At 41.2% G+C, this 15130-nt stretch overlaps 1 protein-coding gene across 1 annotated transcript in view; it reads left to right on the top strand.

Annotated features, from left to right (window-relative positions):
• The first annotated feature begins 5855 nt into the window (after nt 1–5855).
• Nucleotides 5856–15130, top strand: part of PPP3R1 (protein phosphatase 3 regulatory subunit B, alpha) — an 84375-nt gene continuing 75100 nt past the window's right edge. Inside the window, exon 1 of the mRNA XM_026653160.1 lies at nt 5856–6065. Within this exon, the coding sequence (XP_026508945.1) occupies nt 6063–6065 (3 nt within the window). The 5' untranslated portion in view covers nt 5856–6062. The remainder of the gene's footprint in view (nt 6066–15130) is intronic.

Raw genomic sequence — 15130 nt, 5'->3', positions numbered from 1 at the left:
ATCTAAATTGGATTTGTAGAAAAATGGCTTGTCAGTTTTGATGACTGAATGCATGGGAGCCGCTTTCTAAATGCGCTGAGCTGTGGCTAACAAGCCAGCACCAATGTATACACCAATGTAACACTGGTGACATTTTTCACTTCAATTAGTATATGTTCTTTCCCTGGGAAAATGCTGCCTTATATTTTAGCTGGTAGATAAAGAACAATTTCCTTCAAAGCAGTTTGCAGTAAGATGACTAATTGTTTCTTATACAATGGTAAAGGTGAACAGTAATGCTTACTAAAAATAACTGTAACAAGCCTTAAAAGCCAGTTACTAAGAACATGTATATTCTTTAAAATGACAGATATTTTAGAACATAACTGCAATGCCTCAAGAGTTCACCTGCTTTGCTGAGGAAAGCTGCTTATAGCCCTTTAAGGGTTGGAAGAGAAAATTATTTAATTAGATGGAGTCCCAGGCCCTGGGTTAACTGACAAGTGAATCCTCCAAGAGAGGCCGTTAGTGACAGTTGTGAATGAGGTGTGAAGAGACAAGGTACAGGGTAAGATAGATGCCCTATTTTTATCCTGATTTTTGGTTTTTAACTGATAATCAATAAAACACCACAAATACCAAAAAAAACCCCACCCCAAAACAATAAATCAGAAATTGGTGTTTAACCAACAAACACAAAAACACTGGAAATATTTACTTGTGTCTAACTGCTTGTCTACACAGAACCATAATGCACACTATGGGGGTGCGATTTCTAAAGTGCACTAACATATTGTGCATTAATTAGTCTGTGTAAACTTTCCTGGTGTGCACTAAATGTTCCCTAGTGCTCTTTAATGTTGTGCTGTTTGAAACAGTACTACATTAAAGTGCACTAGGGAACATTACAAATACTGCTCCATTACAGCAGTGTATGCTGTAATGAGTAATGTATAATATACTATACATTACTCATTACACTACAAAGAGAAAGCCCCCAAAAACCTGATTTTTGACATTACATAAAATGTAAAAATTGCTAAAAAATAACCCCTCAAAAATGAAATACACATAAAAAAAATAGAAACCCAAGATAAAAAGGATCTGCTCAGAACACAGAGGGACCGGTGTAAACAATGGATTTTATTAAAAAAAGTTCAAAATCTATATACTGAAAAAATACCCTGAAGGAAGTTAATTAAGGAAAAATTTCAGTTATGTAAGGAAAAAATAGTGCTAGATTCTAGTTAGATAAGCAGTCAGAAAGATTTATAGGGTAGTTTTAATTAAAATGGATATCCATGTTTTTCTGTTGTATAATTTATTAAGTTAAAGTTAGTAGGCAACCTTTCTGCAAACTGCATCTTCACTATTAATATTGCTGAGGAACCCCAATGAGCACAGAATTAACTTTAATTTTATCTGTGTGGATAGACATTTTGGTTAGAGGATAAAATACATACTTATTCTAGTTTGAACTGAAGTAATTATGCTGCAAAGAAAACTTACTCAGAGCCAAAGAAAAAGTGTTAAGCAATGGAATTTTCTGAAGCTTGTTCTAAAAAAAATATTTTAAAATAAATACATTTGCAAAAATACTACCCCAGACTGACATTCAGGCACAAAGGAACAATGAGGTGAAAAATATTAATGAGTACTCTTCAGTGTTTAGTACAGAGTGTTACAAGTACCTGTACTACCAGTAAACACTGGTATTGTATTTTTAACATCTTATAAAAGAATGGTAAGTACACCAGAGAAAAGAAAACCACTAAAAGAACTGTAGGAAATAAGCAGATAAAAATAACCAGTGTGGCTCAATACACAATAGCATAATAGAAAGATGGTACTTCACAATTAGTTCATTTTAATGTGTCCTCCCATTTGTCTTTGTGTTGAAGAGCTTCTGAACTATTAGCTATGGATAAAAATGATGTATTTGGGGGGAAAAAAGTTGAGCTGTTTTGTTAGCCTTACTTGAATAAGGTTAAGAATTTTAACTTTAGTGCACTCTTCCTCATTAATGCCATTTGCTTCTCTCTCATTTCATTCAGGTTGGGCAATAAAATTAGACTAGTCAGATTCATTTTCAGTTACAGTCAGCATCTAGTCAATTTCACTTCCTGGTACTCACATACTATGTAGGGTTGCAGCATTAGGGACGCAAACAGCAGAATTTTAAATTGAAGCTAATTTTTTCCTTTGGAATTTTAAGAGAGTCATGGAAACATGTCTACTGATCTTAGGTTTTGTAAAACAAGTTTGAGGCCTAAATTTACATGGCAATGCTGCCCCTGAGAAAGCAGTATTTTGAGTAATAGCATCACTAGTAAAATCTAAGATTGTTTTATTATCATCTGTGTTATAGAGTTTGGATTAGTTTACAAGAGCACAGTTACACAAGCATACAGTATCTATAATCATGGCACAATGAATGTGTGACAAAATATGAATACAGTAACTCCCATACCAGATCAGACCAGTGATCCACCTAGTCTAGTACTGATCTTTGACAGTGGCAGGGCCAAGATTCTTTAGTCATTAAAGTACTTCTGGATTGTTTGCTGTTAATTTAGCATTCAGAAATGTGTGACTTTTTAAAAATTGTTTCTTTCAATGTGCATTATCTTGCATTTATCAACAGTGAATTGTGTGTCACCATACTGCTCATTCACCGTTGTTAGGTCTTTGTCAATTTCCTCACAGTCAACTCAAGCTTAGACTAACCTCCAGAACTGAGTCATCTACATTTTGTCACCTCATAGTTCACCATCTTTCTCAGATATTTCTAACAAATATTTAACATCATGCCTACTATGGAACCTACAGTACTCCACTGTTCATCTTTTGCCATGTTGAAAACTGTCCATTTATTCTTACCCTGTCTTTTAGCCAGAAGTTTCTAATCTGTGATAACACTTCATGTTTCACCCAGTGATCTAGTTTCCTCAAAAATGTTAATAGCTTCTTACAAGGGACAGCTGACCCTCTTCACTGCCTTTGCTCGTCACTAACACCTGATTTCAAGATTCTAGTTACTTCTTGGAGAGTTGACAAGTTGGCCCCAGGCACAAGCAGTAAGAGTGACCACGCGGGGCCCACTGTTCTTGCACTGAGTCATCAAGTCGTAAGCTAGCTCAGTCTCCCACTCAGATAGCAAGGCAAGAGTGGGGGACAATTTACTCTTTTGATAACAGGATAGAAAGGGATGAAATTCACAGTCCAGTTTGGGGACCTTGCTCTCAATTATAATCCTGGAAATGATTAGCTTAGCCCTAAATTAAATGATTCCCCCTCCCAAAAAAAATAGCTGTCATGCTGAATTTGGTAGGATTGATTTGCATTATCCCTGCAGGACATATGCACTGATCTGAAAGTCAGATGTCATAAAAAAAATCAAATGCCTGCAAAATTACATCAGTGTAACTGTTTCTGCATGACTATTCTTAAGGGATATCAACATGGTAATAGTTTATATTTATTCTCATATCTCTACCTCATTTATCAGAACCATGTCATATTGTATTGATAGTCAACACAAAAAGTTCTGATCTGCAGAGCAAATGCCATAAGGTGGCAGCTGTAACCTACAGCAGCTAAAGGAATGCAAAGTAAAGCCACTTTTACTTAATATTTCACTTTACCCTTCATAAAGTCTTTCCTAATAAAGCATCAGCTGGCCTACTTAGCACCTTATAGTATAAATAGATCATTTTCTGAGGGCCAATCTTATTCATACCAGCAGTCACTGTCCTAAAAGCTGGCCCTGAAAGGTTATTAAGGCTCCATTCGCTGTATTATTTTGCATTTATATGGAGGGATAGCTCAGTGGTTTGAGCATTGGCCTGCTAAACCCAGGGTTGTGAGTTCAATCCTTGAGGGGGCCACTTAGGGATCTGGGGCAAAATCTGTACTTGGCCCTGCTACTGAAGGCAGGGGGCTGGACTCGATGATCTTTCAAGGTCCCTTCCAGTTCTAGGAGATGGGATATCTCCATTAATTTAAATTTATATAGCACCATTCATTATAACTAATTTGTAAGCTCTTCAGGGCAGGGACTGTCACTTTGTAAAATGCCATATAAATGATAGTGCTATATAAGCACTTTTAGGCAGAATGCCACTAGTTAGATGATCCCTCACTCTCACAGATCTTGGGAGACAGACCTGTCCTTGCTTACAGACAGCCCCCCAACCTGAAGCAAATACTCACCAGCAACCACACACCACAGAACAAAAAAACTAACCCAGGAACCTATCCTTGCAACAAAGCTCAATGCCAACTCTGTCCACATATCTATTCAAGTGACATCATCATAGGAGCTAATCACATCAGCCACATCATCAGGGTCTCGTTCACCTGCACATCTACCAATGTGATATATGCCACCATGTGCCAGCAATGCCCCTCTGCCATGTACATTGGCCAAACCGGACAGTCTCTAAGCAAAAGAATAAATGGACACAAATCTGACATCAGGAATCATAACATTCAAAAACAAGTAGGAGAACACTTCAACCTCTCTGGTCACTCAGTAACAGACTTAAAGGTGGCAATTTTGCAACAGAAAAGCTTCAAAAACAGACTCCAACGAGAAACTGCTGAACTTGAATTAATATGCAAACTAGATACCATCAATTTAGGCTTAAATAGAGACTGGGAATGGCTGAGCCATTACACACATTGAATCAATTTCCCCATGTTAAGTATCCTCACACCTTCTTGTCAAACTGTCTGAAATGGGCTATCTTGATTATCACTACAAAAGTTTTTTTTCCTCCTGCTAATAACTGCTCATCTTAATTAATTAGCCTCTTACAGTTGGTAGGGGAACTCCCACCTTTTCATGTTCTCTGTATGTATTTATATATATATCTCTCCTCGCTACATGTTCCATTCTATGCATCCAATGAAGTGGGCTGTAGCCCACGAAAGCTTATGCTCAAATAAATTTGTTAGTCTCTAAGGTGCCACAAGTACTCCTGTTCTTTTTACTAGTTATTCAGTAGCACAATAACATTAGCTTTGCATAATTAATTGTATTAAACATCAAAGACACACTGAAAGCACTTGGCTAGAAACAATACAGGTAAAATATTATTTGGGTGCATTTCAGCATGAAGACTCCATTGAAGTGTTACCATAACTGGTGGAGGGTGGCAGCCAATAACACAGGATCAGCTATCCCTCCTTATGTGCAGCGAGTGTGTGGAGAGGTAACCACCTTTGCAGCCCTCTTTGTTCATTGGATTCTCCCAGAAAGGCAGAGGAGGCAAGATAAACCATCAAGGGGGCAGGTGGTGATGGCTGTAGAGACCATCACGCTGTGCAGAACAGGGATTAGTCCTTCCCTCCCCCACATTAACCAGGACATAAGACAGCTCAAAAGGCAACGGCTTTAGCCCCAGTGTCTCTAAAGGGCCCCAGGCAGAAGATCTGGGCAGCGACCAGGAAAGCCTCCCCTTAGGCAAAGAGGGAAAAGGGGGCAAAACAGCAGCACAGACTTCCCTGCCTGCAGGGGACTCCTGCCCAGCGAGAAATGAAACTTGGGAGAGGGAGCTGGGTGTGGAAGTCGATTGGGGTCCGGGTACGTGCCCCACCACGGCCCCTAGAGCGCTGCGGCACCATGTGGGGCAACAGGCCCAGGAGAACCAGCCCCCATTGGAAACTCCCTCCACTAGCTACAGGAACCAGTGGCCGAAGTGACCCACCTCCCCCGCGCGAGGGCTAACCCAGATCCCGCCCGCAGCCTCCATTTTATACACCCCCACGTGACCAACCTCAAACCTCCTCCGGCTGAAAATACATGACGTCCCGCGCAGTCTCCCCCCCCCACGCACGTATGCAAATTAGCCCCTGTGGCGGGGGTGCCCGGATGTTGGCTGCTCCGCCCTGTGCTGCCGCTCTTCGCTCGCTCTTCTTCCCTCCCTCTCGGTGAGGTTGCGGGTCAGCGCGAGCCACTGCAGCGAAACCGTCGGCGGCGGCGCGAGCGGCGGGACCGAGCGGGCGCGGCGCAGGCGGCCACTGAGAGCGGCACTCGGCAGATCCAGCTGCGGGGAGACTCCCAACACCCACCCGCCACCATGGTGAGCAGCCCCCGCTTCCCCTCCCCCGCCCGCCCGCCCGCCGAGCCCCCTGCACCGGGCCCGGCAGAAAATTCCAGACCCAGCCTCGTCCTGCGGCTCTGGGGCAGAGATCGAGAGGGAGCGGGGACGGCAACGGCCCTTAGGAGCCGCCCCCGTCCTGCTTCCCGCGGGACCGGGCCCTCCCCCGCCGCTTATTTCTCCCCCCGCCCCCCCGTGCCTGGGCTGCCTCCAGATACCCCCGGTCCTCTCCCCGCCCCTGGGCCGCCTCCAGCGAACCTCCCCCGCGTTCCCCGGGCAGCCTCCAGATACCCGTGCCCTCGCCCCCTCCATACTGCCGTGCCCGGGCCAACTCCCGCTACCCCTGTCCCCTCCGTGCCCCGTCCGCCTCCGGATCGTCCCTCCCTGCAGGCCCGCGCCGCCTCCAGGTACCCCCGTTACTCCCCCCGCCCCGTCCGCCTCCAAATACCTCCTGTCTTCTCCCACATGACCCCCCGCACAGTCTTATCCTTCCACCCTGTCAGTAACAGCCCATCCCCCGCCCTCATGCCCTGTCACCCCCCCCACACTCTCCTTCCCTTCTCAGCCCCTTCCCCCCGTTATCGTGTATCCCCACTCCACTGCTCATCTGCCTTTGTACCCTCCCCTGCCCCCAACCTCCGTGTCCTCAGGCCCCTTCCCGTCTCTGAACCAGCATTGAATCCTAGACTGCTGTTCATCTGTTTCCCAGATGTAGTCCTGCGTTTCTCTGCCATTGCTCAGTGGTGCTTTTCCGTGGTGGTGATTTTGCAGTCTTGCAGGGTTTTTTTTTTTTTTTTTTTTTTTTTGCTTTGGTGCAGCAGCGTTTGCTTTTCATGTGCAGACCCGGAAGGCTACAATGTACGTCGCCCATGGCAAGAGACTTGCTAGATTATACAGACTTTATTGCTCAGAGTTGGAATCTTACAGTAACTGTAATCTATATGTATATTTTTGGATGTCGTAAGAAGGTTCACAATATATCACGGTGTGCGTGAAGGGGTTGTCTTTTTAAAATCATAGCGATTTAAATTTCCCTTTTACTGCTGTAAAATTAATCCAGACATATGGTATCCTGTGCTGTAGTATTTTACATCGACACTAGGGGTATCTCCCGCTTACCACTGGTGCCAAGAAATCAACGCCCTTTTTAATAAACATTTATTTTATCCTAAAATATCCGATACCCCTGGCTGCAGGGTGACTTCTGTCAAAGTTTCAGTTTTGGAATTGGGAAATGTATACAATTGGAGCTATTCATTCCCATTTCTTCTTCCATTATGTGCAAAACCAGCTGTTTATCACCATTGCATGTTAAATCTAGCAGTGCGTGTGAACCAAAAATGGATTTCCTTTTGTTTTTATTTTTAAAAACACAATTGCCAACTTTCCTGTATACAGCAAAGCCATGGTAGAAAATTATGCTGCATGTTTTGACTGATCTTGTAATTGCGCCTTTACCTTCTGTTAGAAATATTTTGTTAGGGAAACATTTTGAAATATTTAGAGGCTTGCTTTGTTTTGAATTGTGGTTCTGGAAAGCTACTGCTAAACATTTGAAATATATAGGCAACACTAAGGCTATCAAATGGTTATCCCTTCCGTGTTCTGAAAAAGTGGTAGTAAAATCAGTACTTCAAAACAAAACAAACCTTTACTACTTGAAGCCATGTTACCACTGCAGTGCTTCCAGTTGTTGTACGTACATCTAATAACTGAATGATATGTAGCTTTAATTACGTTATAATTACATTAATACATTAAAGCCAAGGTTATATTAGAAGAATTTCTTGAAGGTTTCTCTGATGCTTATTAATGTGCACAAATTGCAAGAAAGAGTTCATGAATGGTGAGATGTATTTTAGTGTGAAAGGTCTTTATACTCACCCTAACTTTCACTGCCTTGCTAGAACCTTTTGCCAGCATAGTCATATTGGGTGAGGGTGTCTTTTTTACGACATTTCTATACCAGCAAAAACCTTATTGTATACACAGTTATGTTGTTAAAAATACTTTTGCTGTTATAGTTTATTTTGCTGGGGGAACTAATATAATACACTGTACTAGGCAAAAGCACTTTATCATTTGATTGATTGATTGATTGATTGGCAGGATAAGCTGCATCTACACTAGCAGTCCCTGCAAACCTTTTCTGGTGTAGACCTGACCTTTAAGTTTGAAATTTGGATAAAATTTAAGAATAGTTTAATTTGAGAAATCAAGATCAGCATAAATTAAGCTGCCTTTCATTTTTAGGAGAAAAATGAATATACTTTGTGGTAATTTAGATGCTTTCACTCCAAGAGACCAAAGTCTTAATTTATATAAACTAAGATCATATCTTATTTTTCAGTTCTAACTTTTACTTTTTTTTTTTTTTTTTTTGGTAATAGGATGATGGTTTTCGGAGTTTGAAGTAACATTTCTCTTGTGTTCCTGCAGGACCAAAGTACTGGCAGTTATAGTAAACGAGCTGAGGTGAATGTATTGTAGTGTGCTTGATAGGTAGATTTATTCTAAGATTTCTTAGATAGTAAGGCCAGAAGGGACTGCTGTGATCATTTGGTCTGATCTCCTGCATAACACAGGCCATCGGACTTCTTCACGTTTGAACTAGACTATATCTTTTGGGGGGAAAAAATCCAGTTGTGATTTGAGATATATTCTGAATATAAACATTAGTGAGAGTGAAAATAGAACCACAATTCTGAGGTTCATTGAATTTGTTAGTATAGCAGCTTATTTAAATATTTTTCTAATGGGCACCTAAATACTAAGGTGATGGGTGTATTACAGATTGCTTGAAGCAGTGTACACACTTTATTTAACAGAGTTTGATCTAGACAATATGGTCTAAGGGAAAAATTACTTTAATCGGAGGGAAACTTACTGGGGAGTTCTATAAAAGTAAACTATGTTGGTTTTGGGCAAACATGTTGTTGGGACAAGTTATTTTTGATAGCTCCTTGCCCACAGGGACATGGTTTTTCTAGCTAGTTTTGAGCTTTATACCCGGAGAACGGGAAACATAAGAATTATCCAGAAGTCTTTTAACTGGATGTAACATAATATATACATGCTTTTAGTGGGGAAAAAAAATTCAGGGCATTGCAGCAGATTATTAATTTAACTCTTGCTTTCTGTAAAATCTGGACCTCATGATTGTCTACTCAGAGATTTTGCCTACCTTTCCTCTGGAGGTGATGTGTCTACCATAGACCATCACTTGAATATGCTGGCTTCCAATAGAAGAGAATCAATCGGGCGGGGGTGTGGGGGGGGGCGTGTCTAGAGTTCATGCAGTGAAAAATGGTAAGTTTAAGTTTTTAAGCAAAATAACCTTAGACTTGTGTGAAGGCATTTGCACTTTTTATCAGAGGATTCTTATTTTGAAGATTGCCTTTAAAGGACATATTTTCTGAGTTTTCTGACTAGAAAGTAAATTTTGCAAAGGAAAGAAAATGAGGATTATGCTCTTTATATCATGATGTCCAGAGAAGGTATGAAGGCTTGACATTTAAAAGAAAAAAAGTCAACTTGTTTTTTATATTAGAAATACGGATCCTTATCTAGGCCAGAACATTTTAATGACTGTAGAGCTAAGAAAATGGTGACATCACAAAACCAAGGAGAGTAAAAGCTGAGCAATTGAGGGAGAGGGATTTTAAGTCCTTGTTTGAAACTCTTAACTTTTAACACTTATTTCACTTCGATGGCTGATAAACATTTTGGATAAAGGAAGTCTTTGTGATTTAAAACCCTCCTTCAGTTAAGGTGTTAGCGGGCACAGTAAACATCAGACTTCCCATAGGTTCTGCACCAAAATCAGGAAAGGACAGACTTGACCAGGGGTTCTCAAACTAGAGGTCGGGACCCCTCGGGGTCGCGCAGTTATTACATGGGAGGTCGGGAGCTATCTGCCTCCACCCTAAACCCCACTTTGCCTCCAGCATTTATAATGGTGTTAAATATATAAAAAAGTGTTTTTAATTTATAAGGGTGGGGTCGCACTCAGAGGCTTGCTATGTGAAAGGGGTCACCAGTACAAAAGTTTGAGAACCACTGGACTTGGCACTCCAGATATTTCTAAGGCTCAATGGGGAGCTATTCAAACCAGGAAGGCTTTAAAGGAGTAATTTAACATGAACCACAGTAATGTATGTTTCTGTAATGCATTGAGCCAGGCACTGTTTTCTTGCACTGTAGTATGAACCTTCTCATGATCACTGTGTGTGCAGTAATGAAACAGTGCAAATGCACCTATTGGCACTGTCGACTTCCGTTACATCACTGTTCATCCACCATTGTAATTACACTGCAGTTGCATGTCCTCACAATGCTCCTTGTGACGGTGGAGCGTGTCTACAATAGGTATTCTTGCATTGACAGAGAGAGCAGTGTGCCCTGTGTAGCTATCCCACTGTGCAACTTGCAACCATCTGCCACTGGATGTTCTGGGAAGGGTTTGCAGTGTATCACGGGGGTGGGCTAAGCGTCCTATGATGCAGTTTCCTCCGTCCCATCAATCCACGGGCTTCCTAGTACATTTCGCGTCACTTGTCAACAGATCCTGTAAACACATGGCTGCCATCTGTCAGAAAGCATGGATCTTGCAGTGCTCTCCCCCATATTTTGGTGAGTGTTATGAACGCATCGTGCCTGATCCTGCAGGATTTAATGAGCTGTGAATCTGATGATGATACTGTGGTGTCTGCCCTGCTGCGTGCACCGTGGACAGAAACCATTCAAGATTGCCATTGGCATTCATGGAGCAGCTGCACACAGTGGACTGTCAGTTCTGGGCTCAAGACTCAAGCATTGAGTGATAAGATCACATTGTTACACAGGTATGGGATGACGAGCAGTGGCTACAGAACTTTTGGATGCGTAAAGCCACCTTCCTGGAAGTGTGTGCTAAGCTCACCCCAGCCCTGCAGTGCAAGGACACCTGAATGAGAGCTGCCCTCTCGGTGGAGAAGTATGTGGCAATCGCAGTGTGGAAGCTGGCAATGCCAGACTGCTACTGATCAGTTCCGAATCAGTTTGGAGTGGAGAAGTCCACCATGTGGGTAGCAGTGATGCAAGTGTGCATGGCCATTAATCGTTTCCTGCTATGAAGGACTGACACTCTGGGCAATGTGCGTGAAATAGTGGATGGGTTTGAGGCAATGGGATTCTCTAACTGCATGGGGCAATAGATAGCACGCATATCCCCATTTTGGCTCCAGACCATGTTGCGATGGAGTACATCAACAGAAAGGGCTACTTTTCTATGGTATTGCAAGTGCTGGTATATCATCAGGGTTGTTTCACTGATATCAACACGTGCTGGTCAGGGAAGGTGCATAACACGTGCATCTTCAGGAATACTGGCCTGTACAGAAAGCTGCAGGCAGACCAGAAGATTTCCATTGGGGATGTTGAAATGCCAATAGTGATTCTGGGAGACCAAGCCTACCCCTTGCTCGCATGGCTCAGGAAGTCTTACACCAGCATCTTTGACTGCAGCAAGGAGTGCTTCAACAATAGGCTCAGCAGGTACAGAATGACTCTTGAATGTGTCTTTGGCCGCTTAAAAGGTCGCTGGCGCTGTCTCTTTGGCAGCCTCCTTTGACTGCACAGCTTCCTCTCCTCCACAGACCCAACAGATCCACCACCTCCGGTGTATTCCAGGCAGGCGCGTGTTTGCTGCGGGAGCTGGCATGGTCAGTTGGGCAGGTGATATGTGAGCTCTCCACACTGAGCAAACAGAGAGATCAATTTCAAAAATTCTTACGGCTTTAAAAAGGGAGGAGTGCATACCTGTGTACCAGGCTGCAAGGCAGCAGAGTTCAAACCAATGACCAGAGCAGTCACGATAGGCATTTTGGGACACCTCTTGGAGGCCACTTAAGGCAACAAACAATGCAGTGTCTACGCTGACACTGCGTGGCTCTAACTATGGTGCCCTAAGCTCTATGCCTCTATTTGAGGTGGTTTTATTATGTTGGTGTAGCAGGAAAGTTAAACTGGTGGGAGGAGCATTGCAGTGTGTACACTTCCATAGTTAGGTCAATGTAAGCTGCCTTATGTTGACTTAACTTTGTAGTGTAGACAAGTCCTTAGAGTAAAAAATTAGCAGAAAAGTAACTACTTGTAATTCCTCCTCCTCACTCCTGCTTTTCTAGTCTTTATATATCCTAAAAATTCATACAAAAAAGGTGTGCGGGGAGACATGTCCAGTTATTTAAAAATCCTTTGCAGGTCACCTTCAATTTATGTACTGCAAATTTTAAAAGGAACTAACTTGTAAAAATAAAAGTTTTGTATCTTCCATCTAACTTCAGACATTAATTGGATGTCTGAGCAACACTTGTCTGGAAGGATTGTAGAAATGAGAGGGTTTTTTTGTGTGACTAGCATCCACGAAGCACAGGATTTTGTAACTCTGGTATGATTCACTTTTAGTAATTTTTTTTTCTGTGGTTTCCTCCTATGATTCGTTGAGTCTTGCTGAAGAAAATAGTGAGTTAATGCAAATATTAAGTGTAGCTGATAGGCAAGATTTTTATCCATTAATCAAAGTGCTTACAGGTTTCCTTTCCAGTGAAATAAAGCAAAACTTTTATCCATAGTTAAATTAAAAAAAAAAATGTTTAAAAGCACTGTCCACAATTCTAATTTCAGTTTGGGGAGTCCTGCGTTCTTGATTCTCCTGACCCCTTTCTCTCCTTGACCCTACTTCTTGTGTTCCCATTTTGTGAATTTCTCATGTAGGAGAGTTAGAATAATTGCTCTCTATGATCACGCTGTTCTTTGTTGTTTAGCAACCAGTTCACTTAGTGGTATGTTTCCCCATTTTTCTACCCTTTCTCTTGTTGGTTTATATGCATTTTTTTCCCCCCATGCCTATTTATTTCTGTGCATTAGCTCTCCCCACAGAAAGACCCCAGAAGCAGAGGTGGTTGATTGTGCTTTGCTTCCTACACACACGTCCTTCCTCAAAAGCATCAGCAGGAGCAGGGAAAGCACTACTTTGCATGAAGCACAGCCATGATCAAACTCCTTTGCTTCTGGAGGAGTTCTGGGGGTGGGAGAAAAGATTGAAATGAAGGTTGAGGCATACACTGAGGCAGAGATCTATATGTTAACTAAAAGAGAGGGAAATAGAAGTGCTGCTGCTCATTGGATATATAGTTGAAAAAGTTCAAGCAAAATTTCTTGATGAAACAAATGGACTGTATTAAATGCGGATTCTTGATGATAAAGGTGAAAGGATGGAGAAGAAGTATTTTAGTAAATATCACAAAAAGATTTGTATGGAGTATAGTTGTAACTGTGTTGGTCCCAGGAGATATTACTTCATCTACCTTGTCTCTCAGAAAGGTTTGACATTTATACCACTGGAATTTGAGAGATCTAATGCACTAGTTTTAACAGCTCTATTTCTCTTCCAACTACCATACAAACTAATCTCACAACACTCCTCTCATTTTGGTAAAAATTGTCCTCATTTTGTAAATGAGGAAACTGAGACAGAAAGGCTAAGTGACTTCTCCAAGTACATAGAAATAACTGTTATTCTTTAGATGTTAACATTGTTATATGATCCTGGTGTTGAGATGCATTCCTAGCTCTGGGGGAAAAATAGCAATGCTAAACCAAATGGCCCAGTAAGAATTTGGGGTCTCAGAATTTACAAATCATGAGGGCTAAAAATGCAACTTTTGTACCATTGGAAACCTCTTGTTCTCTGCTTTCCAGTGGCGTAAGACATGTGACAGGCTGTCAAACTTTAAAATAATATATTTCATACTACCATCTTTTTTCATTTTACATCCAACATGGCTACCCCGTAAAGTGACCACTTTATTGAAAGACAAGATATAGAAACTAGTGTTTTAAATTGTGTGAAAGCAATTTTGTATCCAAGTTGTAAGTAACCTAAAGAAATGATAACTCTGGAAGTTTAAGAGGTCTGTTTAAAAAAACAACAACAAAAAACAAAAACACCTTACTGAAGGGGGGAAGAAGCAGAGATAGATGAAAGCCAAAGGTCTGATGTTTTGTGACCACCCATAGCTAGATAGACTTCAGTTGGACCAGTGACCTTTGCTGTTGTGAACCTGGAACAATGACTAGAGAATTTAAGTTCTTTCTGTCATAGCAGGATTAGATTTCATGATGTCATGGCTTCCAGTCTTGTGCTTGGATCACTGGGTCACACCATATCTTGTAGAGAATTTATGGATTATTTTGGTCACCAAAAGAAATAGATATGCATGATAGCAATAGAAATACTGAATATCAAGGCAAATTTAATGGATAAAAATGAATAAAGAGCTAAAGTGCAAATATTGTATCTTTGTTTTTACCGAAGTCTGTTAACATACATAATTTCCTAATGGGACTAAATTTACTTTATTCTGTGTGATGAAGTGAAAACAAGCATTTTTCTAGATGACAGCCAAAAGTGTCTTCATGAACAGATCAATATTACATTCTAGGCATGGGCTGTCTGGGAGTTCTTGATGAAGATATAGGGCTAAAATACGTTTCATAGGAATGAAAAAAGCTACCGAAAAGAAGAAAATATCTGTGCACCTCAATATTAGTGAATTAAAAATACTTTAAAAGTGTTAGCTGCCTAGTGTCTTAAAGTGAAAATTTTTTTCAAAACAAGCAAATGTTATGCATAATAAGAGAAGACAATATTTGCAGATTTGAGATATTGCAGTTTTCCTCTTTCATTCATGCTAACTTTAAGACCATAGACATTCTCCTATCCAGTTGCCAAGCTTTTTGTCCAGCTTAGCTCCACAGCAGTTTCTCATATCAACTTGCTTCACACAGTTCCTTTTCCTTCAGACAAGAAACATTTAAAGTGGTCACCGTGTTCTTAACTGATCTGGAAATGCTGATATGCATAGCATAAGTATTCTTTCGCTTCTTCTGAACCTCATTTTTAACCATGTATTTTCTAAAACTTTCACCTATGGTTCATTTTTTCCTGTTCTTAGTGTTTTGTGCATGCAAAGTTTAATAAAAATGGTTAATCTGTTTTTGAGTAA

The sequence above is a fragment of the Terrapene carolina genome, unplaced genomic scaffold (genome assembly GCF_002925995.2).
Source record: "Terrapene carolina triunguis isolate 2854851 unplaced genomic scaffold, T_m_triunguis-2.0 Scaffold132, whole genome shotgun sequence".
Classification (NCBI taxonomy): Eukaryota; Metazoa; Chordata; order Testudines; family Emydidae; genus Terrapene; species Terrapene triunguis.
The sequence above is the reverse complement of the archived record's forward strand: the minus strand, read 5'-3'. Positions and strand labels throughout refer to the sequence as shown.